The following is a 26,881-nucleotide window of genomic DNA, read 5'->3' on the forward strand; positions in this document are numbered from 1 at the left end:
GGTATGTTGTGCATTGATGCTATCGTGTTTGGCCACTGGGCGAGGAGCTGCCCAAACAGGTTTGGCTGGAGGCAAGGGAGTCAGTTGGGACAGGTCAGGGGGGAGTCAGGGAAGGTGGACGTGTCCTTTTAGATCAAGCTCGACCTTTAATTGACTTATCATGAGGGCAAGACACAAGATGGATACCGTTTACAAAATGGAGTCTGAGGGGTCGGGACGGAAACTACGATTCAGGGGTGTTAGCATGTCTCGATCATGACGCAAATGCATAGGAATGATGTCCTAATCATTATCGGTTCGTCGACACCAAATTCGTCATGGTACGTTGATGTTTCGGGACACGGGTATCGGACCTCGATACCGGGACAACAGTAGGGTCCAGAATTTCAGAACCACAAACGAACAAGGGGTCTGTATACTTGTACTCAGTGGACAGACTTAATTACATTTTAGACACCATTGCACCGGTTATTATTAAACATTTCTGGTACATATGGTGCTAGTTTGTCAACGACGTTTCGACGCCAGACTTTAGATACAGGGCATCATCATCAGGACAAGAAATTAGTACATGTTTCTCTTGAAAACAGAATGACATTTGCCTATTTTGAGCTTAATACAATAAGAAAGTTGTGGAAAATACAAAAGGGAAAAAGGGGGGGAAAAATAAGGAGAAAGAAATAAGTTTAAAATTGCTAGGACTTATAATATGCTAGACCAAACGTGACATAGGTGCATAATGGTGAAAATGCCGGTATTTCAAGATATAGTAAGGCCCCATAGTGGTGGCCGTGAATCTATCATGAGTCTGGAGCAGTTCATATTACGACTAGGTGGAGCCGGTGATAACAGCATAGTGCGTGTAATTTAATAAGATGGATTGACAGTAATGCACAGGCAAACAACCACGTTAAAAACGGCGTTTTTCCATGTGAAAGAACGGGTGACATGTCATGCATAAATACATTTTGAGGCGCGGTGATATATCAGAAAAGAGGGTGAGTGAACGGGGGATGGCCAGCTAATGGGAGCTTTGGGTTAAGAGAGCTAAGTCTAAAAACCGCGGTGATTGAGGATTGCAGCACATCGGTGCTGGATTTACCATCTGTCAGGCTTTCCGGTAGTTTGTGGGAGAGCGCGGGGATCAATCAATTCCTTGGAGTGTGAGCGGGTTGCTCAGTCTAATGCCTGCCTTTAGAAAAAGAACGGAACAAACGGTGACCCACGAGTAGGCAGAAAACCAGTTCAGGAATGGGAGGAATTAATTAAATAGTTACCAGCTTAAGAGCGCAATAGCTCTGGTGAACGAGACCGGGCCAGTCGCGGCTCGCTGGAAAAAGAGAGGGGGAAAAAAGGGGGTTTCAAGGTGTATCCACGCGTGGTTATGTTGGGCATGGGACGGAGAGGTTTTTTGCAAGCGCTAACTTACTTGTTGGGCGGGTGCTTGATGGCATACACGGCATCAGGCAGGCGGGGATCGCTGTTTAGCCGGAAGTGAGGGGCCGATTAAAATAAGGCATGGGAGACAGGGAAATGGGACAAGGCTGGCAGTAGCGGCGGCCATTTTGGTACAGGCTAAAGGGAGTGGTTGCGGCGGCCATCTTGGAACGGTGAGAGTGATACAATACTGTGATAAAAAACGCGAGTGAGAGTATTTATAAGGTGCAGTAAGATAACATTTGTACATAACTGCTAAACAATTTCATTTAGTTGAGCAGAACCATTTGTGCATCTTAGTTTTACATAATGAATACATTTCGCTGAGAGGAGAACCTTTTTTCTGTAACTGGTGCAGCAATCAAAACTTTTACAGTAATGAAGTCCAATCCTCAAGTCTGTTCAGACCATTGCGGATACTGTTGGTTCGTAGTATCCAATGCAATTCCTCTTTGTTCAATAGTTGTGATATATCAGCACCCCGTGGTGGGGGCTTGATCAATGTAATTATAGTCCATGTCAGATCTTTTTCAGTGTGTCCTTTGTCTTTGAAATGTTCCACAAGAGGGGCATTTGCAGTGTTGCAATGAATCCTGCTGCGATGCTGTCCTATCTGGAGCTTTATTTTCTGGCAGGTTTGACATACATAGATCAGCATGCAGGGACAGAAAATCGCATAAACTACATTCGATGAGTTGCAATTAGAGAAAAACTTTCTGTCAAACTTGATTGCACCAAAAGTAAAGGTTTTACCTTCAATGGTGGAATCGCAGTATATGCAACTGCCACATTTCACATGGCCTGTCAAGGCGGGCAAACGCCATGCATCATTGAGCGTGGTTTTCAAATTAGGCATTGTGAGAGAGGCCCGTACAAGATGGTCTTTTATGTTTTTCGCTCTTTTAAAAGCGAACAAAGGGCGTTCCAGATTCAATGTGCCAGCATTCAGTACTGGCCAATGCTTCAAAATACTTTTCTTTATGGCATTGGATGCTGGGGAGAAAGTTGTTACACATATAAGTTTCTCTTGAGTTTTCTTGGGTTTAGGTTCCAATAGGGTTTCTCTAGGGCAATACCATGCTCGTTTCAGAGAACGGCGTACAAGTTTTCTTGGGTAGCCCCTGTTCCTAAGCTTGTTACTCAGAGTTTTTGCCTCAGTGAAATAGTCTTCTTTGAAATAGCAATTCCTCCGAATACGGAGAAATTGTGAGAAGGGAAGGGAATCTCTCAAGGCACGGGGATGATGACTATTGTAGTTCAACAGGGTGTTACGCTCTGTGGGCTTGCGGTGCAGATTGGTGGTGAGACGGGCATCACTGTGCTTGATTTCCAGGCCGAGAAAGGGTATTGACTCTTTGCTTGTGGCGAGTGTGTATTTGAGGCCCCCACTATTGTTGTTCAGTGATGGCCGTCTCACCACCAATCTGCACTATTAGCAACAATGAGACTCGTGTGAGGGTACTATGTATAGCATGCCATGTGCCGGTCGCTGGACTTCAATCTCCTATTGACTGTAGCTGATACTTGTGAGGAAGTGAGAAGATTGCAGTCCTGTGTTGCCTGATAGTTTGTTATCACCGATGGCTGAACACTCCTATGTCCTGCACACATAGGGTGAGATGTGATGGAGGATTTGTTCAGGCAAAATTGGTTTAATCACCGAATCAGGATCATGGCTGAAAATGTACGGTTGTTTTCTATACATGTATACAAAGTGCAGTGGGCATCATTTAGTCGGTGGGAATCACACTCTATACATTTGTGAGTCCTGCATAAAATGTGATGATTGTTACAATATAAAGAAACATTTTCGGTACAAAACAACAAACAAAAAGTCTGACAAGGGTTTTGTTGATGATGTATATTCTCCAAATTCCCTGCAATTATCAGTATAACATTATATACAAAGTGTAAAAGACGCAATGCTCTAATGAATGTGAAAGTATATAAAACATAGATATAAGACACAGTACTCCACTGGTTCAACAAGCAATTTTGAATGAGATCTGATAGCATATCATTGCATAGTCATAACAATCCCACTGGATATATGAACCCAGAGGAAGATGTTGACGTTTCGACCCAAGCTGAATGAACGGGTCTCCTCAGGACCAAGTCATTTGGCTTAGAACCTGCAGGACATGAAGACAGAAGCCCAAAAGACATACGTCAGTACTGGATATTCCCCACCAGGGAATTACTTAGGCAACAAGCCTCAAAATTATACACTACACACCACTGACAACGTAAACAGAAAACATGTGCCACTTCATTAAGCTGTCAAGCAAACCAGCCAAGGGTTGGTCTGGACAAGGGCTAGGGAAGTCGACCCTGCGAATGGATTGTCACTGCGATCCTCAATGTACCAACTTATGTGAACCATAGGGTGTCACAACCTAACAAAAAGGCAAAAAAAGGGGGGTGGGAGGTTCTAGTAAGTTTAAAACACTAGGAGGTGCCCAGTCTCTACCACATGCATAGTTGTGGAGGCGCTCAATGGAGAATGCTCATGCTGGAAGATTCGTGCTGCGACCCTCTGTGAGTTCAAAAAGCTGTGTCTAGTGACAATCCTGTAACAACTTTCTCCCCAGCATCCAATGCCATAAAGAAAAGTATTTTGAAGCATTGGCCAGTACTGAATGCTGGCACATTGAATCTGGAACGCCCTTTGTTCGCTTTTAAAAGAGCGAAAAACATAAGAGACCATCTTGTACGGGCCTCTCTCCCACAACCTAATTTGAAAACCACGCTCAATGATGCATGGGGTTTGCCCGCCTTGACAGGCCATGTGAAATGTGGCAGTTGCATATACTGCGATTCCACCATTGAAGGTAAAGCCTTTACTTTTGGCGCAATCAAGTTTGACAGAAAGTTTTTCTCTAATTGCAACTCCTCGAATGTAGTTTATGCGATTTTCTGTCCCTGCATGCTGATCTATGTATGTCAAACCAGCCAGAAAATAAAGCTCCGGATAGGACAGCATCGCAGTAGGATTCATTGCAACACTGCAAATGCCCCTTTTGCGGAACATTTCAAAGACAAAGGACACACTGAAAAAGATCTGACATGGACTATAATTACATTGATCAAGCCCCCACCACGGGGTGCTGATATATCACAACTAATGAACAAAGAGGAATTGCATTGGATACTACGAACCAACAGTATCCGCAATGGTCTGAACAGACTTGAGGATTGGACTTCATTACTTTAAAAGTTTTGATTGCTGCACCAGTTACAGAAAAAAGGTTCTCCTCTCAGCGAAATGTATTCCTTATGTAAAACTAAGATGCACAAATGGTTCTGCTCAACTAAATGAAATTGTTTAGCAGTTATGTACAAATGTTATCTTACTGCACCTTATAAATACTCTCACTCGCGTTTTTTATCACAGTATTGTATCACTCTCACCGTTCCAAGATGGCCGCCGCAACCACTCCCTTTAGCCTGTACCAAAAAGGCCGCCGCTACTGCCAGCCTTGTCCCACTTCCCTGTCACCCACGCCTTATTTTAATCGGCCCCTCACTTCCGGCTAAACAGCGATCCCCGCCTGCCTGATGCCGTGTATGCTATCAAGCACTCCGCCCCAACAAGTAAGTTAGCGCTTGCAAAAAACCTCTCCGTCCCATGCCCAACATAACCACGCTTGGATACACCTTAAAACCCCCTTTTTTCCCCCTCTCGTTTTCCAGCGAGCCGCGACTGGCCCGGTCTCGTTCACCAGAGCTATTGCGCTCTTAAGCTGGTAACTATTTAATTTATTCCTCCCATTCTTGAACTGGTTTTCTGCCTACTCGTGGGTCACCGTTTGTTCCGTTCTTTTTCTAAAGGCAGGCATTAGACTGAGCAACCCGCTCACACTTCAAGGAATTGATTGATCCCCGCGCTCTCCCACAAACTACCGGAAAGCCTGACAAATGGGAAATCCAGCACCGATGTGCTACAATCCTCAATCACCGCGGTTTTTAGACTTAGCTCTCTTAACCCAAAGCTCCCATTAGCTGGCCATCCCCCGTTCACTCACCCTCTTTTCTGATATATCACCGCGCCGTCAAAATGTATTTATGCATGACATGTCACCCGTTCTTTCACACGGAAAAGCGCAGTTTTTTACGTGGTTGTTTGCCTGTGCATTACTGTCAATCCATCTTATTAAATTACACACACTATGCCGTTATCACCGGCTCCACCTACTCGTAATATGAACTGCTCCAGACTCATGATAGATTCCCTGCCACCACTATGGGGCCTTACTATATCTTGAAATACTGGCATTTTCACCATTATGCACCTATGTCACGTTTGGTCTAGCATATTATAAGTCCTAGCAATTTTAAACTTATTTCTTTCTCCTTATTTTTCCCCGCCCTTTTTCCCTTTTGTATTTTCCACAACTTTCTTATTGTATTAAGCTCAAAATAGGAAAATGTCATTCTGTTTTCAAGACAAACATGTACTAATTTCTTGTCCTGAAGATGATGCCCTGTATCTAAAGTCTGGCATCGAAACGTCGTCGACAAACTAGCACCATATGTACCAGAAATGTTTAATAATAACCTGTGCAATGGTGTCTAAAACGTAAATAAGTCTGTCCACTGAGTACAAGTATACAGACCGCCTTGTTCGTTTCTTTGCTTTTTTATTTATTTTCTCTGTTTTGTCTTGTTCACTGTGGGTCCCGTGTCGTGCCCAGTTGTCATTTATGAAAATTCTTGTGCTACTGTTTATATTCAGTGAATAAAATCCTGTCCGGCTGGACAAAGGACATACTTACTATATAGTGTATGCCTATCATTACTCCGATCCTTCAAATACTAGGGTCCACTGTTCTCTATATTGAGATTACTTTAAGCATTGCACACACCCTGAGAGATTGCAGTAATCAAATATGCCGCACACAGAAGCGGAAATAAGTATATAACAGCTGGCAACTGCTATACCGATGAAGCTGACAAGAACTGCGCTTATGGGTCCTGTGCATTTAGCAGAGGATATTCAAATCAATCTGAAAATGTGACTGACTTCAATCTCCTATTGACTGTAGCTGATACTTGTGAGGAAGTGAGAAGATTGCAGGAGGAAGTGGAACATCGAGGCTTAGTTAGGGCAAGACGTGTGAAGAATGAGGATGAGATGTGGGTTTGAGCAGATTGTAGTCCTGTGTTGCCTGATAGTTTGTTATCACCGATGGCTGAACACTCCTATGTCCTGCACACATAGGGTGAGATGTGATGGAGGCTTTGTTCAGGCAAAATTGGTTTAATCACCGAATCAGGATCATGGCTGAAAATGTACGGTTGTTTTCTATACATGTATACAAAGTGCAGTGGGCATCATTTAGTCGGTGGGAATCACACTCTATACATTTGTGAGTCCTGCATAAAATGTGATGATTGTTACAATATAAAGAAACATTTTCAGTACAAAATAACAAACAAAAAGTCTGACAATGGTTTTGTTGATGATGTATATTCTCCAAATTCCCTGCAATTATCAGTATAACATTATATACAAAGTGTAAAGACGCAGTGCTCTAATGAATGTGAAAGTATATAAAACATAGATATAAGACACAGTACTCCACTGGTTCAACAAGCAATTTTGAATGAGATCTGATAGCATATCATTGCATAGTCATAACAATCCCACTGGATATATGAACCCCGAGGAAGATGTTGACGTTTCGAACCAAGCTGAATGAACGGGTCTCCTCAGGACCAAGTCATTTGGCTTAGAACCTGCAGGACATGAAGACAGAAGCCCAAAAGACATACGTCAGTACTCGATATTCCCCACCAGGGAATTACGTAGGCAACAAGCCTCAAAATTATACACTATACACCACTGACAATGTAAACTGAAAACATGTGCCACTTCATTAAGCTGTCAAGCAAACCAGCCAAGGGTTGGTCTGGACAAGGGCTAGGGAAGTCGACCCTGCGAATGGATTGTCACTGCGATCCTCAATGTACCAACTTATGTGAACCATAGGGTGTCACAACCTAACAAAAAGGCAAAAAAAGGGGGGGGTTCTAGTAAGTTTAAAACACAAGGAGGTGCCCAGTCTCTACCACATGCATAGTTGTGGAGGCGCTCAATGGAGAATGCTCATGCTGGAAGTTTCGTGCTGCGACCCTCTGTGAGTTCAAAAAGCTGTGTCTAGTGACAATCCTGTATTCGTGAGCTAGTTTATAATCGTCTGATATGCCCATGGAAGGGCTTACAAGCTTAAATCCTCATGCCATCAGTGGGGAGTGCTTAATGGTGAATGCAAGTGCCACACCATGTGCCATTCTTAAGTCAATCACCAACCACTATTCAATTATGAGATCAATAGGATGTATCGACCCGTATATAACTGCCTCATGATCGCGCTAAAATTTGGGGAAGCATGCTATTAGCAACAATGAGACTCGTGTGAGGGTACTATGTATAGCATGCCATATGCCGGTCGCTGGTCTCTAGCCACTCGCTCAACAATCACCGTTAGAGAAATTAAAATGTACATTGACCCACGTGCAAATACCGCACGATGGTGCACATCTGGGTGCAATTGCCAGTATCAATGTAGAACAAGCATTTACAATGCAACGGTCTCGCCTTTGCAAAAGTTAGAGCTATTGGCATTGTAAATGACAATTTTTTTATGTATGTGTTTGTTTTGAAAACAGATAAATAAATGGCATTGTCATTTATAATGCCAATAGCTTAATCTCTCGCAAATGTGAGACCTATTGCATTTGCAACCACACACACACACGGAGCCACACACACACACAGAGCCACACACACACATAGATGTGGTGGATGTGGATCTGGTGGATGTGGTGGTGTTGGATGTGGTGGTGGTGGATGATGTGGTGGATGTGGATGTGGTGGGTGTGGTGGGTGTGGTGGTGGTGGTGGTGGATGTGGTGGTGGTGGATGTGGTGGTGGTGGATGTGGCGGTGGATGTGGCGGTGGATGTGGAGGTGGTGGATGTGGTGGTGGATGTGGTTGTGGTGGATGTGGTGGTGGTGGATGTGGTGGATGTGGTGGATGTGGTGGTGGTGGATGTGGTGGTGGTGGATGTGGTGGTGGTGGATGTGGTGGTGGTGGATGTGGTGGTGGTGGATGTGGTGGTGGATGTGGTGGTGGTGGATGTGGTGGTGGATGTGGTGGTGAATGTGGTGGTGAATGTGGTGGTGGTGGATGTGGTGGTGGTGGATGTGGTGGTGGTGGATGTGGTGGTGATGGATGTGGTGGTGGATGTGGTGGTGGATGTGGTGGTGGATGTGGTGGATGTGGTGGACATGGTGGTGGACGTGGTGGTGGTGGACATGGTGGTGGATGTGGTGGTGGTGGATGTGGTGGTGGTGGGGGATTTGGTGGTGGGGGGTGTGGTGGTGGATGTGGTGATGGTGTTAGATGTGGTGGTGGTGGGTCCGTACCCTCCTCTTCCTGTCTCTCTCCTTTGTAGTTACAGATATGTATAAAGAGTGTTATATTCATCTGTATCTGGACCTATATAGACCCGTTCGTGTGTGGAGCGGATGTATCCGGTACATATGCTTTCACACGAATTGAAACACATGGATACAGACACAAAGATGAACGCGCCGGTGAGGGTGTACATCTATCTGGCTTAGACATTGGAATCTGAAAGTACTCATGTGGCTGTAAGTGTGTGATGTGTGTGGAGATCGACTGGATGTGTGCGGCAGAGAGGGAGTGTGTGTGTAATAGACTAGGCCTGTTTGTGTTTGCGACCCACCTTGTGTTTATGCACGTGTGTGGGCGCACAGGCATGCGTGTGTGCATCTGAACGCGTGAGTATGCCTGTCTTGCCTCTTGTATAAACTCGCGCGCACACCCACCCCCAGAGGGTTTTGCTATCTCCACAGACGCACCGGCCTTATCTCCTGGCCCACTGCCACGGTGGTGCTCCTGTGCCCGGCCCAGGGGTCGGCTCCCCGGCTCAGCATCTGCTTCACAAGCCGGAGGGCAGAGGGCCCGACCCGGACTTGTAAACAGAGGCATGTTTACATTCCCAGCACAAGGCGCACTCACGTACTTCAGCGAGGAAGACTGTGGAAATGTTTACATCTGTTTCCTCTGGGTTTTCCGTGGTGCTGAACGTGACGCTTTGCGGCCACTTCAGAGCGCATCCTCTGCAGGAAGCCTCTCTGCGTGCCTGTGCACGGTGGTAGCGCAGAAGGCGCAAGGATTTAGTGGAGGCCCCGAAATAGGACGGGTGGTATAGCTGTGGGAACCCCGAGGCCCCGAAATAGGACGGGTGGTATAGCTGTGGGCACTTCGAGGCCCCGAAATAGGACGGGTGGTATTGCTGTGGGCACCCCGAGGCCCCGAAATATAACCGGTGGTATATCTGGGGGCACCCCACTGCCTCCCATGGGTTCCATGCAGGTGGGTGGAAATAGCTAACAAACAGGGCCCAGCGTTGGTCTTGTGATCCTGTACTTGTGTTATAAACACGGTCTCAGCACTCGGCATTGCAAAATGAAATGTCATCCATATAACTTTCTTCATGTGTTCTGTATTTTAGACACCTGAGAAATAGCTGCAGACACCCCAGGTATTCATTCACAGATTTAAAAAAAATTGAAATAGGAGCAATGGCACATAGCAAATGACCTTTTAATGATGGATTGCGGGGGCGTGGTGGGTGGGGAGGGGGGCCCTATGATCATTTGATGGATTCCACAGCCGTCCCTGCTAGATAAGCCCCCTCTCCAGGTCATCTTTCCAGGAACGGACCACGAGGAGCGGCCCGGCTTCTCGTGCGTAGCACGGAGCCGCTCAGCATTTTGTCTCCGACTTTTGGTGAAATGTAGGAGCTTGTGAAGGTTTCATTGTGAAGATGGGTTGACATGCAAAGAGATTAAGTTTCTGGGATTAGACTCCGAGCACGTTTGTGCGGCGTGAGCAGAGTACGTAAACATTTTTTTTAATGTAGGAGCTACATCTTGAAAGTATTGGTGGGTGACAAACTAAGGGTCCGCTGACTTTTCTTTGAGAGATGCCACCCATTAGCCACTCGCGGGAGGCGCACACGATTGTGCACGAGGGGCAGGCTCCATCTGGTGTGTCGGAGGAGTTGCATATATCCTGTGTATTCCGTCCTACGCACACAATGGGGCTGACACTTGTGCTCGGCGGGCCTGACATCTGCCCGCTGTGACAGCCAGCTGTGATTTTTAGGAAATATGCGATAACGGGATTTGAATAAAACCAAGGAATCCGGAAAGTGAGCGCCGCGCGCCTCGTGAACAGCGCCGCGCGACGCGATCCGGTCTGCCCTGCAATGCTGTGGAGACAAGACCTGGCCGCGCGCACAACGTTATCCTATGGGGAAACGCTGCGCGCGGCCAGGTCTTGTCTCACTTCGGCGTTCTCAGACTGCTGAGACGCCGACAATCGTTCTCTGGCAAGAACGCGCTTTCAGCGCGTTACTAGCCGAGACCTAAAAACGAATCCATAGTTGTACATCAACGTCATCTACCCATGTTATTGCCGCAATAAGCCACCATTCATGGTGTGTAGTGGTACCAGAACATGGAAATATTTGCTTAAAAATGCGGTAAACCAAACCCTGCTAATGTTCGGTGTCATCCTGGTAGGTGGTCCTAATGTGAAAATATATACCATACCATCAGAGACAGGCCTCAACAAAAAATTAGTAAAGCCATCCACAACAATTCATTGCTGGTACAAACTTACTTCAGAAATCGGGAAAGGAGTTCAACTCCGCACTCTCATGTCCCGGAAGGAAGACACAGGTGCTTGATGATGCAGATCCCGGTGAAGGCCTGAGTAATGTGATCAGAAGTAATCAGTGGGGAGAAGAGTGGCTAAGGTATCACGAGGGATTCAGACAGAATGTATCTGTTCAACACATTCCATAAGCTGTCATTGAAGAGACTGAGTCAAGCGGGAAAAGTAACAGTGCGTACAAACAGCCCATACTCAAACTTCTTCAAAGGTACATTGCAGAAGGTACTCTGCCCCTGAATGGACTTACTACACCAGCAGTGAACTTGATCCGATCACCTATGATCTGGATGAACAGGGAGCTGTGGCAATTGAGCCTTCGTGATTTATGCTTACCCTGCAACAGCCTAAGAGCTTAATCTCTGTTAAACTTTGCTAAACTGCACTTTGAACTTTGCATTTATTGAATCACAAAGTTTCCCTAGGTCCAAGGCTCCAGAAGAAGAGTAGGAGTGTAATTTTAGAAGAAAACAGCCTAGTTCTGGGTAGGACTTAAGAAGACCACTGTACATAAAGCTAATTTCATAGTATCATCACGAAAAATACATTTTGCCATTAGCACAGGTAGAAACGTTGCAGAACTTCATAGGTCTGTTTGCTACTATTTCTACTCAAAGGTCTGACCGCAGAGAAATTATGGGCATGCTTGCCAAAGATCAGAGTAGATTAGTTGTATCTGGAGTGTTAATCATTGTTATTATACTTATGGCTGCTTTATTCTTAGTGTTTAGTTCCACTGCTGATGATAGCCCTGTAAGGTCCACATCTAAGACTAACATGAAGAAACAGCCTGCTGAAGATGAATATAGCTGTGAAATTTGGGTTTTACACAAAGATGGTTCAGAGGAAGACTTTTCTACTAATGTATTTTCTAGATTGCTGTATGAGTACATACGTGCGATCTAAGCAAAGGATTTCTATGTATGCGTCCATTTGCCTGCTTCAATAGCTGAGGGAGACACATACCACCACATCCCTCTTTCTTATGGTATCACATGTAACATTTTGCTTAGTCTTCTATATAGGCAGATACTCTTTGTATTATTATTCAATACTTTCTGAAGTTCCTCGCAATAAGCGTTTGACCCCACATGCTAAGGCTAATGAGATAGATACTGCTTGGTATTTCTTTCGAACCCCCTCATAATATTGACACTGATCGTGCCCATAGATTGAATTTGACAAGTGCCATGCCTCCTGTAAAGAAATATTTATTTATGATTTAGAAGCCAAAAGGGTTCAGATGTACATTTGCTTGATGGGCAGAGAGCAAGTTTTGAAGCAAGTGTGGGAAAGGGAGGAAGATGAGTTTAAGGCACAGGGAATTTATCCTATGTTGAGACTGGATTGGAAACATAAAGAGACGGTGTGCATTTATAAATTGACTAGTAAAGAATGAAACAGATATATGGGAGTGAGCGTGTATGAACATAAATCTGAACCTTTAGGTGAACCTGCCCAAATTCTTCGGGTAGAGGATCAAGTGATTCCTGGAGTTTATTTTGATTGTAGTCTGTATGTTTATTTTAAGTTGCCCGGAAATTGGTCAGGCACTTGCTACTTAGCTGTAGTTTTCCCAAGAATGCAAAAAATCTGGACATACCTGAAAAGGGATCATTTACTAGACACAAGTGTAGTTATATTAGTTTCTCACAGTAGGTCACCTTTTAGGGAATAGACTCCTTCATTAGGTATTGTTCTCAACAGTTTGAAGATTAGAAAGCTTTCCACAATACTGGATAAACTTCCTATGCATTATTGGCTGTAGAAGCAGAGCTAGTAGCTACTCGGTCTACGGCTCTTCAGAACTGAACTGTCTTACACTAGACATTTTGCTTGCAGAGGAGGGCAGAGTCTGTAAGATGTTGAAGGTTCAACAATGTTGTACCTTTATCCATACTAATATTATAAAGAGAGAGCCCAAACCTTTGAGGCGGGTAATCTCAGTAACCACAGCACCAATCACAACACCCAATACAGCGTTGGAAAGGGCCGTTGCAGCAGAAGGACATAGGCTATGCAGACGGCCACCATATTTTTTTATTTTTATTTTCTTTGCAGAGTTTTATATAGCGCGAATTTGACCCGAACTGAATCAGGTATCAGAGCGCTTTACATAGCACCAGTTACGTTACATGAGGACACACATTCATTTTTGTTAGGCACGGGGCGATTACGTGATTTGCCCAGAATCACAGGATGTTTGGCGTCGTTACCAAGACTCGAACCCAGATCCCCAGGTCCGAGGTCGAGCGCCTTAGCCGTTAGGTCAACTCCTCTATACATTTAAAAAGTAAAAGAGCCGTGCCAGCAAAGTAGTCCCTTGTGGGCGTGTCTGCGTTGTGCTGTGGGCGTGGGCTGGGGGGCGTGACTAACGCTGGGGGCGTGTGGTACGGCCATCACATCGTGGGCTGTGTGCGTGTGTGACACACGCTGGGGGCGTGTGTCCGCCCTTCATGCCATGTGAGTCGTACATACAAGCGCCAATTACGTTGCTGCGCAGCATCAAGAGGCACGCTGGGGGCGTGACACGCTGGGGGCGTGAGAAACACTGTGGGCGTGAGTTTGGCCTTCATGCCATGTGAACGCAATTGCGCCGCATCAAGGGGCACGCTGGGGGCGTGAGAAATGCTGGAGGCGTGTGCTACGTTCCGCCCTTCATGCCATGTGGGTTGTACATTAATCAGAAGATCGTCTGCTGTGGCCGTGTGCTGGGGGCATGACAAACGCGTTCACCTGGAGGCCTGGTAAGTAACGTTACTGCAGCCTTTCCTGCGCGCTGTTAATGAATGAACTCTCTCATTCAACGAAATTACACGTGCCTGCTACCATCAACCAGGGCTCTAGCAGGGCTCAGGCGGCGGATCAGTACACTAATTACAAGGCCTGATAACATCAACCAGGGCTGCAGCTGGGCCTCAAGCTGGGGAACACGCGCCTGCTAACATCAAACAGGTCTGCATCTGGGCCTCAAGCGGGGGAACACGCAAATGAGCGTGTCTGCGGGGACAATTACTGCAGCCTCTCCTACTCGCTGTCACTCAACTCTCTCATTAAACGGATTTACCCGCGGCTGATAACTCTCTCATTCAACGACATTACACGCGCCTGCTAACATCAACCAGGGCTGTAGCCGGGCTCAGGCGGCGGATCACTACACCAAATATACGCGCCTGCTAACATCAACCAGGGCTGCAGCTGGCCTTCTCCGTCCCTATTCTAATAAAACAAAAAATGTTGTCTACCACGAGATTTTAAAATAAATTGCCCTTGCCAAATACACACTTTACACACATTCTACTTCATACCCGGCATTTGCTTGATTACCTTATTTGCTATAATTAGGAATTCAAATACATATGGTCATAGAAAATTCGGGTTGTAGGAACGGAGTTAAGAGGAGAACAGATGAAGTGGAGTTAGAACAGAAACAGTGTAAGACTTATGATGAGATGAAGGAGCTGGAGAAGGCAAGATATAAGATTGAAATGGTCACAAAAGGTTCATTTGATTCTGGCCATCACAGGGGGGATTGTAGCAGTATAATTTAGTGTCCACCTCTTTTATATGCAACATATATACTCAACATGTGTTTAACTGTCAATGTGTGTGCGTTTTATTAATCCATTACAGGCTCTATAACCCTTCTAATTAGAGCCGCTCATCTATATTACTGATTATCATACTGTACTCTCCATGAAAGAAAAGGTATGCTTTCTTTAAAATTGCATTTGAGATAATAACTTATGTAGCCAAGTCTCAGTGCACACGTTACGTTTTATAAAACGTTTTGCAAGAGTTCGGTTTTTCTCATCTATGTAGGTGTTTTATCTATGTCCTCGTTAGCTTAGACTCAGATAATTGTTCATTGCATTAGAGTAGTAGGCCACTGAACATTTAACTAACGTTTGGCTTCCGATATGGGGACTGAGACAGTGGGAGACACTATCCTGTACCAGGTGTACGGACTGATTTTACATTCAAGGCCGTCCCGATGATTATTTCTTTGATGGAAGCAGGGAAACTAGGGAGTCTACCTGCTCCTTGAGAACACTGTCTTTTGATTGGTTTGTTCAGGCGAAGTTGATAAGGAGAGGCCTTCTGGAAGCTTCTTTTAGGCCTTAATTGTGTGCTTTTCAGATTAGTAGACCCGATTATATCCTGACTTTGCTCTGAGAAGACCTCTTTTCAACTCTGCAGATTTCCTCTGCCCTCATGCTTCAATACTCAGATTCCTTCAACTGAACCTTAAATCTAGTTTATCTGATGCTGGCACCTTCCTCATATAATTTCCCCTTATTACTTTTGATATTTTATTTAGAATGGGTAAGTTCTTTTATGTAATCTGCATGGGCTATATTTTGCTTGCTGTACATTATTCTATTTTGCATATTCTTTTTTGAATACATATAAATGATGTGACTGATTCACAAAGGTACACTTACACTTTTGTGTAAGTTTACAAATGTTTGCTATTCCCAAAGGAATTTTACTAGTAGTATCTTTACGACTGCGGAGTCTCTGCACATAAAGCAATACGACTGCCCTATCTTTTAATATGCGCAAACTCCACTGTCGTAAATATACTACTAGTAAAATACCTTTGTGAATCACAAACAATTGTAAACTTATACAAAAGTGTACGTTTACCTTTGTGAATCAGGCCCTTGGACTGAATGAACATCGAAATATGTCCGTTCTCACCATATTCTTCTATCAATTTTGCGGATTGATTTGATGTGTACTCAGAACTAAATTTGTTAATAAAATCCTTAAGGTTTGGCCACCATCCTCGTAGTCTTTTTGTGTAGGTGCATTGATTTCACTCTACTTACAATGTATTTCTGATGTTAGATTTCAAGTCAACAATCAAAGACCAGAGGGGGATTTTGTTTGATAACATTATTCACATACTGAGATACAAGAAATCCTGATCTATCAATGGCTATGTTAATCTAGCAAAGAACAACTGTTCTCCACAATCTAAAGAAAATGTCAATTCCTCTAATAAAAACTACACAGCGTTCAGGAGCCGAGGACCTTGTTGGCATCCTGGTAATGTTTATTAAAGGCATGCTGTTACCTGGAGTTTGTGTTACTCCTTTTCATAAACAAAGAAAGCTGTGCCACACAACAAAGACCTGCTTCCTGAGAAGTTATCGTTTTATTACCCGTGTATACAAACAGGACACAAAATATTTCCAAAATGTATCAGCACATAGCCTTATTAGACATAGCCAGGAAATATTTTTCGTAAGCATCTGTTAGATCATTTTCATCCATGGGCAAATGCTGAGCAGATTATCTCAGTAGAGTAGTCAGGGTTTTGACTGGAACATGTATTTTACCTTCATGACTTTCCTGTTAATCTGGAATGCATTTGGAAATTTCCCCCTGATTTTCGTAAAACTCCATTACACACCTTATTGTATGCTGGTAATATCATTATTTTCAACTGAATGACTACTGGATGAATTGCTACCCTATACGACAAGAAACCATCTAGAGCTTAACTTGTCAAAAACTAAAACCATCTCTTTTGGGAAGCAAAAAAGGTCAACAGAAAGGTGATACTTCAACAAAATAAAGCTAGACTCAACCCCAAGTTACAAATACCTGGGCATCTTTCTGAATAGAAGAGGCTCCTTCAACAAGCACAAAGAAGCATTAAAGCCCTGTCGTTAGATGTGGCTGCTGCAAAGTTGGCAAAACAGTTACTAGGTCCCAGTTTGACACCTATGCTGAAAGTAATGAAAGCCAAAGTAATCAACTCTTTGACGTATGGCCATGAGATCACCAAAGGCACAACCAGTATATTAATAAACAAGTTAATAACAACATTTTTTTAAAGAGCCTCTGGATTGCCAAAATCTGCCTCACCAGCTCAAATGAGACTTGAATTTGGTCTCCAAGATCAGCATGGAGTGGAGGCAGGCGCATTCATTAAACTTTGTCATAGACTGCGCCTTGCCCAGGAGGGTTCCCTGGAGGCCCGACTTTGGCAGGAAATACAGCGAAAACAGACAAGCCACAAGCATCTGCAACTTCTGGGTTATAGCCTACAGTTACTAGGCGCAAAAGACCTTTGGTACATTAACCCATCTTTTTCGGTGTTTAAGTCTGCCATCAAAAAATCCGTAAGACTGTGGTCCTTTCACTCGGACAGGGCGATACTCTCAAGGAGAAGGCACGCCTGGGCTGTAATTGGCAATTTTAAAATGGGTGTGCAGCCGCTCTACCTGTCAAGCACATATGCACTTTATTGGAAACGCACGTTTCTAGCCTTGAGGATGGGAGAATGGCCCTTTCTGATTAACCTCCCGGAATGGCGGCGAGCGTGTAGCAACACGGAATGCAGACTGTGTGGCTACCATTCAGAATCTATGGAACATATTGTCTGTGCATGCCCTGCACTGCTCATAGCCAGACGGTCACTGTTGCGAGGCCAATGTATTATGTTGGGAGTTCGATCTTGCCGTCAAGCAATAATGGCCGCTCTTGATCCCGACAACACCAAGCTAAACATTGGGCTTGCGAAATTTGTCCATAAAGCGTTGAAACTCCTCGAAGCCACTCTCCAACCTAAAAGTCTTCCCAGCCTAGCAGAGCGGTTGAGTTAAAGAGTTACAACATCCAAATCAGAGACTACAAGAAACCTAGATTTATGTACTGCATCGGAACGTTATCAGATCTTATTGGCCCTCGAATTTTAAACTATTCCAAATTAATTGTTTTAAAGCTTTTATCACAGTCATTTTTATTAATCTTTGTCATGTCGTAAATTGTAAATGTTTTTTTTTAACCAATCAATAAAGAATTATACCCAGTTGAACTGAATGCAAATGGATCACAGCAGGGCTTAGCCCTTTTGCACAGGCAGTCCTCATAGTTTAAAAATTAACCCTGGGAAAAGTAAAATTGCTTTATTTGGAAAAATAATATTTCCTTTTCATGGAAAATTAGGAATAATCCTTTGGAGTGAGCGAAGTATTAGGTGTAGCCAGGTAGAACACTTAGTGGAAATCTGAATATTTTCCTGCACATAAAAGCACACATGCAATGTTAAGATGTATCAATAGTGGTGTCCTCCAATGCTATAATTTGCATCCAAATGCCTATCACATGAATAATTACCGTTTCTTGATACTTGGGAAGCTAAAATATTAATATTTTCTATTAAGAAATCGTTCCTAGTGCAGGTGCTGCACCCTGAGGAAGCGTTGGGGAATGAAAGATATAGGGAATATGATCCTGTAATTTGTTAAGGCTACAGAATCATCATGACTGCTATGGCAAGCACTCTACATGATCTGCTTAAGATTAATTACTTTACAGATATGATCTGTCACACCTGAATGTGAATCTTTTCTGTGGTTAAAAGGTCATCTTGCTTCCAAAAATGAAATTAGCAGTAAAGTTTGTGAAACCCTGCAGGGGTCCAATAAGACCCATACATTTCTTTACTAATAAAAAGATGTATAAAAGAAAAAAAGACCCATACATAGCCAAAAATCTGAACTTAACCAATGCTGGCAATCATTTATGAGTAGTAGTGGTCCATATTCGTTCCCAGAGATCTAGCTCAAGATTAGGGCTCCCGGTTTTAAATTTATTTTTTTGTCATTTCCATCTGTATTTATCTATATTTATTTTTTGTCAACTTTATCTGTATTTATCCATATTTATTATGGGTTTTGTAAAAAAAGGAAAGCTGAAACTGGTATATTTCCACATATATTTGACCAATAAATATGCAGTCATGCTTGAGTGTCTGCCAGGTTTCAGTGATATGAACACCTGCAGAAGATAAATCAATGCACTTATATAAAAAATATGCACATTTCAGTATCAGCCTTGTGCATAGCTACTGCTGTTTAAGCCTCTCTACTAAAATTCCTGTCCTTTTAACCTCCTTACCTATCAATCCACATAGTTATTGGCCTGGCAGTCACGGCAAAGAATATTTTGAATCACTCAAAAAGCACCCAATTTCCGTTTTTATCCACATTTAAAAATAAATACATTCAAGAAAACAAATGGGTTTCTGTCTGTATTTATCTGTAAAAATAAGTAAAAACGGAAAACAGGGACCCTTACTCCAGATACAACAGAAGTTCTGCATTCCAGTTATCCCATAAAGGTGTTGGGAAGTTTGGGGGTGAGAGCAGCTTATACATTTATGACACCACATGGCCTTGTCTGAACAGCTTGCTAAGTAAGTTTAATGGTGGTGACTCATATAATCAACCAATTTTGGATAGTAAGACTGTAGGCTTTAAAAACATAAGTTCAGTGGGTTTATTTTCTTTGTAAGGCAAAGGAACTTATTGATATTCCAAAGGATTGGAGATCTGGTTAATGCATCCATTAACTCAAACATCCCAGAATATGAAACAACCTTTCTACTGTGATCTTCCTAATATGCCATAATGACATGTTAATAGAACCGCTTATCTTCCCTTCAAGTCTTCTGTGTTCTAGGGGCAGATATTTTTGGAGAAGATTAGAACAAATTTAGAGTGACTAACGACTATATGTTCTATTATGAAAATGCAGAGAAAGTGATGTGGGTAAATTAGCTTTTTTTCAATTGTCAGCAGAGGTGGGAAGTCAGAGGTACCTGAGAACATTGTATAGGTCCTTGTCTAACAAGAAAGGATATCTGATATGAGTTGAAATTTGATATATCAAGTCCATACTGATCCTTGTTTTTGTAGAGGGAGGCTTGATCTTGTCCAAGGACCTATAGAAATCCTGGGATCAGAAGGTAAGCGCTCCCCCGAGGATTGGTTTGGGCCTCCTTCAATTAGAGGTTTAATTGTAATAAGAGGCAAGCTTTGACTCATTCCCCCGCAATCAAATTTACCGTTGATTACTACATACTTCACCCCTTGCGAACACCACCATTGTTTTGAAAAAAGCACTCGCCCAGAATTTAGGCAGCCCCCCCCCCCCACTGGGTCTGACAGGTCGCACGACCTTTATGAATATCAGATTACAGTGTGCTTCCTTGCGCTCAGTGCTATCCACGCACGCCCGTTAATTTTTTCTCAATAGTTCATACGTTTTGTCAATTGCAGAGGACAACTTAACCTGACGGGACGATTGAGTACCCGTGTCAAACATCATTACAACATACGCTGGAGCGACCGCCCCACCTATGCGTTTGACTTTCGCCTTGGTAAGCCCTTTACCTTGGGGGGATCCACCAATTGTGCTCATGGACCATTAGAGGTCCCCCATTATTTATTATAGCTTCATTTTTCTTTCAGAGAGAATCCTTGCACTTACTACAGAATGAGCTCACAGAAAGTTCCAGTTTATACGGTGGCATTAACCTCACTGTGCATATCCGTGGTTGCCAGCCCTTCACCCTGTCTCTCACATGGGGGAAGGAACCTTGGCCACAGCTGCCCTTTGTAGATAGCACACTACTGCTTCTCCTTCATTAACTTTACCCCCTTTTTTCTTTCTCACTCGTGGTGTACCCAGCTGGGTCCTGTGTGAGTATTCTTTTATTTCTTTTAACATGACAGGTGTCTCACACTTTTCACATGGCTGCGTAATCCTTTTTCAGGTACCGTATGGACCTTTTCATTCCTCACAAGTACTGTAGTCACTCCCAACATCCCTGGTGACATTGTCTTTCTTTGAATCTTAGATGTCCCTACATCGATATACCTTATGAAGGGTCGAGACGTCGTCAACAACTATTTAAAGCGGACCATTTGATCAGCTCTGACTATTGTACACAGTGGCTGTGATCATTGTAAAATTATAGATGGTCGTCTTTGAAAATTGTGAAAACCAAGTTACATATGTCACAAATTCACGAGTCTTTGTTTTTTGGTTCCCTTCACACTGGGGACACTAAGCACTACTGTAATGTTTTTGTAAATATTCATATACTCTTTAAAAAATATAAAAGAACTATTGGAAATACAAATGGAGGTGTGCTTGGTCTCCTTTCCTTCTGACATCTACTTAACCCATACCCATTGCGATTGTGCATAGTATTATCAATACCGAGAAGTACTTTTCCACAGGAACCACTGTTTCTGTCACATACAATTTACCCTAGTTCCTAGTGAGTAGGGTGCCCCTTGTTTCTGTTTGCAACTCAATTAAGGCAGCATATCACAACGAGGATGATAAGAATTTCAGGCACAAGCAAACAACATTTTACCTGAAAATATCTGTAACAAGTAATTTTAGTTTTGGGGATGTATGTATCCCTTAAATATTTGGGAATCTTCGCTGGTCTTGGCACTGCTTTGGGAGAGAAATGTTGATAGACCTCAAAAAAACAAAGTTAACATACCTTACTTCCTAAATAAAAGTCTACACTTGGCACCTTTCTACCAGTGTTTTCAACATATGTTTCCCATTCTTACATGCACAGTGCTGACCCAATGTACCTAACCTCAAAGATTAAGCAAATACCAAACAAATGCTTATATTTAACCAGCTCTATTCGAAACCTAAATAATCTTTACTTTTCAAAAGTATCTTCCCTCATTAATACATAAAGGATTCAATTAGTAGCAGCAGCAAGATGGCGCAGTCAGTTAAGCGGTCAATGCTGACATCAGATTATGTTTTTGGTTGAACCTAACTTATGGTCTTTCTTTTTGGCTTCCACCATCAATACCAACAGGAGTGCCAACTCGGCTAGTAATGCTCCTGAAATTTATAACCTGAGTCCTAATAAACTGAACAAAAATAACACCTATTATTTACAGCTCTTAAAAATGTACAACTATAATAGTAAGTGCCATATTAAGTGCAATACATAACTACGCCATTTTTATGATAGCCTTACAGCCCCCCCTAGCGGGCTATACCTGCCATAAAAGTCCTGCGCCAGCATTATTAGCCCCAACCACTGAGGCAAACTCAGCCATTAGAACAATCTAAAAAAATTCTAATTGCATAAAAAGCAGCATCCAGGGAGACGCAGAAAGTTTACATTCCCTTGTGACCTCAAGATTCAGTTCTTTCATAGCTCTTGCTGAGTGGTTGCCCGAGAGTTGCTAGCACGCACAGAGCAAGAGCTGTGAAAGTGGACAGGAGTCAGCCCCTATTTGAGGTTTACAAAACAGTTTTTCTTAGTTTGGCAGAGCCGTAGAACGTAGCAGTTGAGCTGCATTTCTCTCTCCCTCCTTCTGAAGCTCTAGTGACACTGATGGCAAGGGGAGGAGAGAGAAGGGAAGGCTCTCCGCGTACCCTCATCTACAGCCTCTGGTTCTCTTATTCCCCAGCCTGTGGCGAGGCAGAGGAAAGTGTGCCTTCAGCAATGTTATTAGCTCGCTGCTGCTCCATTGTCTTCAATGGAGATCTCAACATTACAATGTTCTAATATTATGTAAATGCTATTTTAGTGTCATATTCTAAACTGTGTGTGAGTGCAGAGAAATAGTGCTCGAAAATTAAGTGAGTGGGGAAGTATTCCCAGGGTGAAAATGGAAAGAAAATAGAGAGGTTCAATGTGGACTGATAATGGGTATCAATCTTAGTGTCCTGACCCAACAGTATTTTACATGGTCTATTTACATTAATTTGTACAATCACAGATTGTATTCATCTGTGGCACGCAATAGGTAAGGGCTGGGTGGGTCCAGGTACGTGGGTATATGTTTGTTGACGTTTCGACTCGACTTGTGGCATATGAGACAGTTGAGCCTTTGCCTGCGAGTCTTCCTCAGGACAGGATAGGTGGGGAATGGGAGGCAACCAACATGTGGTTTTAACACCTCATCCGCACGGGAACCATTGCGGGAAAGTATAGCTGTGTCAATGGCACAGTTTCAATTCCATTGGATGCCCAAGGGTCAGTCCGGTTAGCAACTCAATTGTACAGGTTTTGATAGCCAATGAAAGCACTCGGTAACAGAGGAAGGTGGGTGCACAAATGTGTCTGTCCCTGTTGTACCCTGGCACGAAGGTCCTCTCTAACTCTTAGCTCCCTGCGCACAGTTTTTATAAGTTTATTCAGAAGTTGTCCTTTTGAAAAGACAAAATAATCATCAACCTTCTAGAAACTCATAAACCTGAAAAGATAAACTTCAGTGATTAAATACAACATTCAACAGGACAAACAATTACTGATTAAAATGTCACCAATTTATATTTTTCCTACCTATTTTTATCATTTTTTTTTAATTTTAACTATAATTCATTTTGGGAAACCATGAGCAGTCTACATAAATCACCCCTTGCTGAATTCAGAATTGGGTCTAGTTTTCAGAAATGTATAGCTTTCCAGGTTCACCCATGGATTTCACATATGTTCCCACCACAAGCTGCAAGGAGGCTGAATAAAAAATAGGAAACATTGACTAACAGTTAGAAAAATCCAAAAACTATGGTAAAGAAAATTGATTTTCTTTTACAACTCTGCTTGTTCTTGAAGTCTGTGCAGATGGTGAGTTGAGCACAGCAGACCTTTTGTTGATGTAATTTTAAGGCAAAAAACACGCACTTTATACAATAGTTCTTTTTCCCACTTTTCCACCCAAAAAGAAAATTTTGCTTCATTCTGACATTTTTTCTCAGTTCCCTCCATCCAAAATGTTAGAAAAAAGATGCAAATTTGACCTGGATATCTTTTGTGAAAAGAAGCGATGCAGGATTAATCGTGAAGTGCCCCAAACACCAATAAAAGGGTTCAGCACTGCAGTGTGAAAAGCCTCAGCACCTAAGTGGTTAAATTACATCCTAAATTTTAAGTATTTGGAGGGGAAATGCTGGAGCAATTACCTCTCTCTTCCATGTTCTTTATCTTTGAAGGTATCAATCTGAAACTTGGACTGAGAGGGCTACGATATGAAGACAAAATCTGTGCTAAATGTTCATACGTAAATGGTTAGGTGAAGAAAAACAACCATTGCCTACTTATGTTTGTAAGCAATTTTATAAAGTGACACTAACTGGGCAGTATTGAGCAAACGTAAATGAATTCAATCAATATGGAAATCTGGACTTTCCATGTCACCCTTGCTCTTATCAAATATGGTTTTAAATAAGCCCTACCTAAAGACTATTGTAACAATCTGTTCTTTAGGAGAGGACTATAGGCATATGGAAAAAAGATTGCCTCTTCCATTGGCTCAGTAAATCTCAGCCTTTACTTAGTGGATATTTAACATTTGATCACAAATATATGACATATATTGTGCATAGGTACAAATGATAACAAAATTAAACAAAATGGTATGGGTGTGTTTACCTTTTTGGGGGTTACGGAAGAAGATTCTCTTTTCATTGTCCTAAGCAAAAACTCTGGCATGTTGTTCTCAATATCCTGACGGGTGCCTTTTTTGTGAAGTAAAGCAGCCAGGAGTGAAATTACCTAAAGGAAGAATCATTGTTTAATAACTATGAACACACATAGAAACCACAAAATGATGGAATACAATTTTTTATTACAAAACAATTAGTGTGCTACATGCCAAAATGGTAGGTGTGTTATCAAAAGCACATGCAAAAAGAAATAAACCACTAGACCCTTCTCAAGCATGTTACTGAATCAAAAAAGGTAAGGCACAAAAATGTTTTTAGTTTGACTGAGTTAACAACAGCGCATTGATCCTTCATCGACATTTAGCGCCATGAATTCAACAATTTCCATTGGAAGGCACTGTGATCATTGCTAGTTCAAACTCGGATTTAGTCAACAGAAATGCCTATCAGTGAATCACCTGAAATGATTCACGATGAAGGTGATGACATCAATAAAAAAGTGCTTTCTTCATCTTGGTCAGCACACAAAGCTGGATAAAATGAAAACTAAAAGTATCAAATCTCTTAATATGACTCTAGATCTACATTCAGGCAATATATTCCATACTATCTTCACAAATCTGAAAACATCTTCCTTTACAACAAATCTAATACCTTCTAGTTAAATAGGATAATAAAATGAAAAAGAAGTTTGCACTTGGTCATGCAATCCCGCATTAGAGGAGCTAAATGCATCACTGGCACCATTTTAATGAAATCAATAACAAAATAAATGCAGCTGTTTTGGGGAAATGAGAGCACATACCGTAGTGACACAATAAATTAGCTCAATACCCTCATGGTAGAGAAATGCTCTTTAAAGAACTCTATAGGTAGTGCTACACCTCAGCCTGACTGTGCAGCTTTATGGTTAACCTCACGAGTGCCTGCTGGAGGGGTGGCGTTGAGCAGGCAATGTGCTTTGAAGATGTAATAAAGTGATTTTTTGGCAGTTGTGCAGCTAATCATAGGGGCCATGCTTTCTAGATGGCCAACATCCCATTAAAACCGCTTTAGAGTTTAATGAGGGTTAACAATTAACGCCGATTTTGACTCTAAAGCGGTTTTAAGGGGGTGAGTTCAAACAAATAGTTGAGTTTGTTGCTTTAACAAAATGAGGGATTATTTTACCAGAGGGCTTTTTTAGGTTTACAAAGCTAAGTTATTAGTTGAGTATGTTTATTTAGAGCAGGGGTACTCATAGTACGGCCCGCGGGCCAGGGGCGGCCCGGCAAGCCTTCCCTGGCAGCCCGCGGACCCGCGAGAAATCATACCTGTGATTTACGTTTTTTTTTTTAAGTGTCTGCAGCAGCGCGAGAGACTCTGCTGCTCTGTGGGGGCTGCCGGCCGGGCGATCCTAGCAATGGCCAGAGTACAGCTGCAGGGGCCTAAGAAGAGGTGAAATACAAAGGCCTCATTAACATGCAAATGGTCTTTTGAAGACCTGTGAAGTGCTCGGGTGCGGCTGTGAGTGTGCGTGTGCCCCGGCTGGCACACAGGCAGGGTGAGGTGACAGAGGGAGTGGGAGGGAGGGGGAGGGGGACGGAGAGGGAGTGAGAGGGAGTGAGTGGTTGGGAGGGAGGGAGGGAGTGAGTGAGAGGGAGGGAGTGAGTGAGTGGGAGGGAGGGAGGGAGTGAGGGAGAGGGAAGGAGGGAGTGAGAGGGAGGGAGAGGGAGTAAATGAGTGAGTGGGAGGGAGGGAGGGAGTGAGTGAGTGAGTGAGTGAGAGGGAGGGAGGGAGGGAGTGGGAGGGAGGGAGGGAGTGAGGGAGAGGGAAGGAGGGAGTGAGAGGGAGGGAGAGGGAGTAAATGAGTGAGTGGGAGGGAGTGAGAGAGAGGGAGGGAGTGAGAGAGAAGGATGGAGTGAGTGAGAGGGAGTGAGTGAGAAGGAGTGAGTGAGTGGGAGTGAGTGGGAGAGGGAGTGAGTGGGAGAGCGAGGAAGAGGGAGTGAGTGACACTGACTGGGAGGGAGAGGGAGTGAGACAGAGAGGGAGGGAAAGGGAGGGATAGGAAGGGAGGGAAAGGGAAGGAGAGGGAGGGAAAGGGAGGGAGACGGAAAGGGAGTGAGACGGAGAGTGAGTGAGAGGGAGGGAAAGGGAGGGAGATGGAAAGGGAGGGAGACGGAGAGGGAGGGAGACGGAGAGGGAGGGAGAGAGAGAGGGAGGGAGTGAGAGAGAGGGAGTGAGAGAGAGGGAGTGAGACAGTCAGAGTATTGTATTGTATTGTATATTGGATTTGTATAGCGCCATATCACCCAGGGGTCTCTAAGCGCTTTGCAGAGGATGAGGACAGTAATTAATGGGGATAGAGTTAGATATTACCCCATGCCTCCTGAAACAGCACCGTTTTTAGCTTTTTCCTGAAAGGTAGTAGTCTTGTTTCCTTGCGCAGGC

General features: G+C 43.3%; 1 protein-coding gene across 1 annotated transcript in view; it reads right to left on the bottom strand.

Moving 5' to 3' along the window:
* ERCC6L2 (ERCC excision repair 6 like 2) overlaps positions 1-26,881 on the bottom strand; it is a 1,215,137-nt gene that overhangs the window by 1,007,470 nt on the left and 180,786 nt on the right. The window contains exon 6 of the mRNA XM_078675691.1: positions 24,438-24,560. Coding sequence (XP_078531817.1) covers positions 24,438-24,560 — 123 coding nt within the window. The remainder of the gene's footprint in view (positions 1-24,437; positions 24,561-26,881) is intronic.

This window comes from Lissotriton helveticus, chromosome 2_1 (genome assembly GCF_964261635.1).
Source record: "Lissotriton helveticus chromosome 2_1, aLisHel1.1, whole genome shotgun sequence".
NCBI lineage: Eukaryota > Metazoa > Chordata > Amphibia > Caudata > Salamandridae > Lissotriton > Lissotriton helveticus.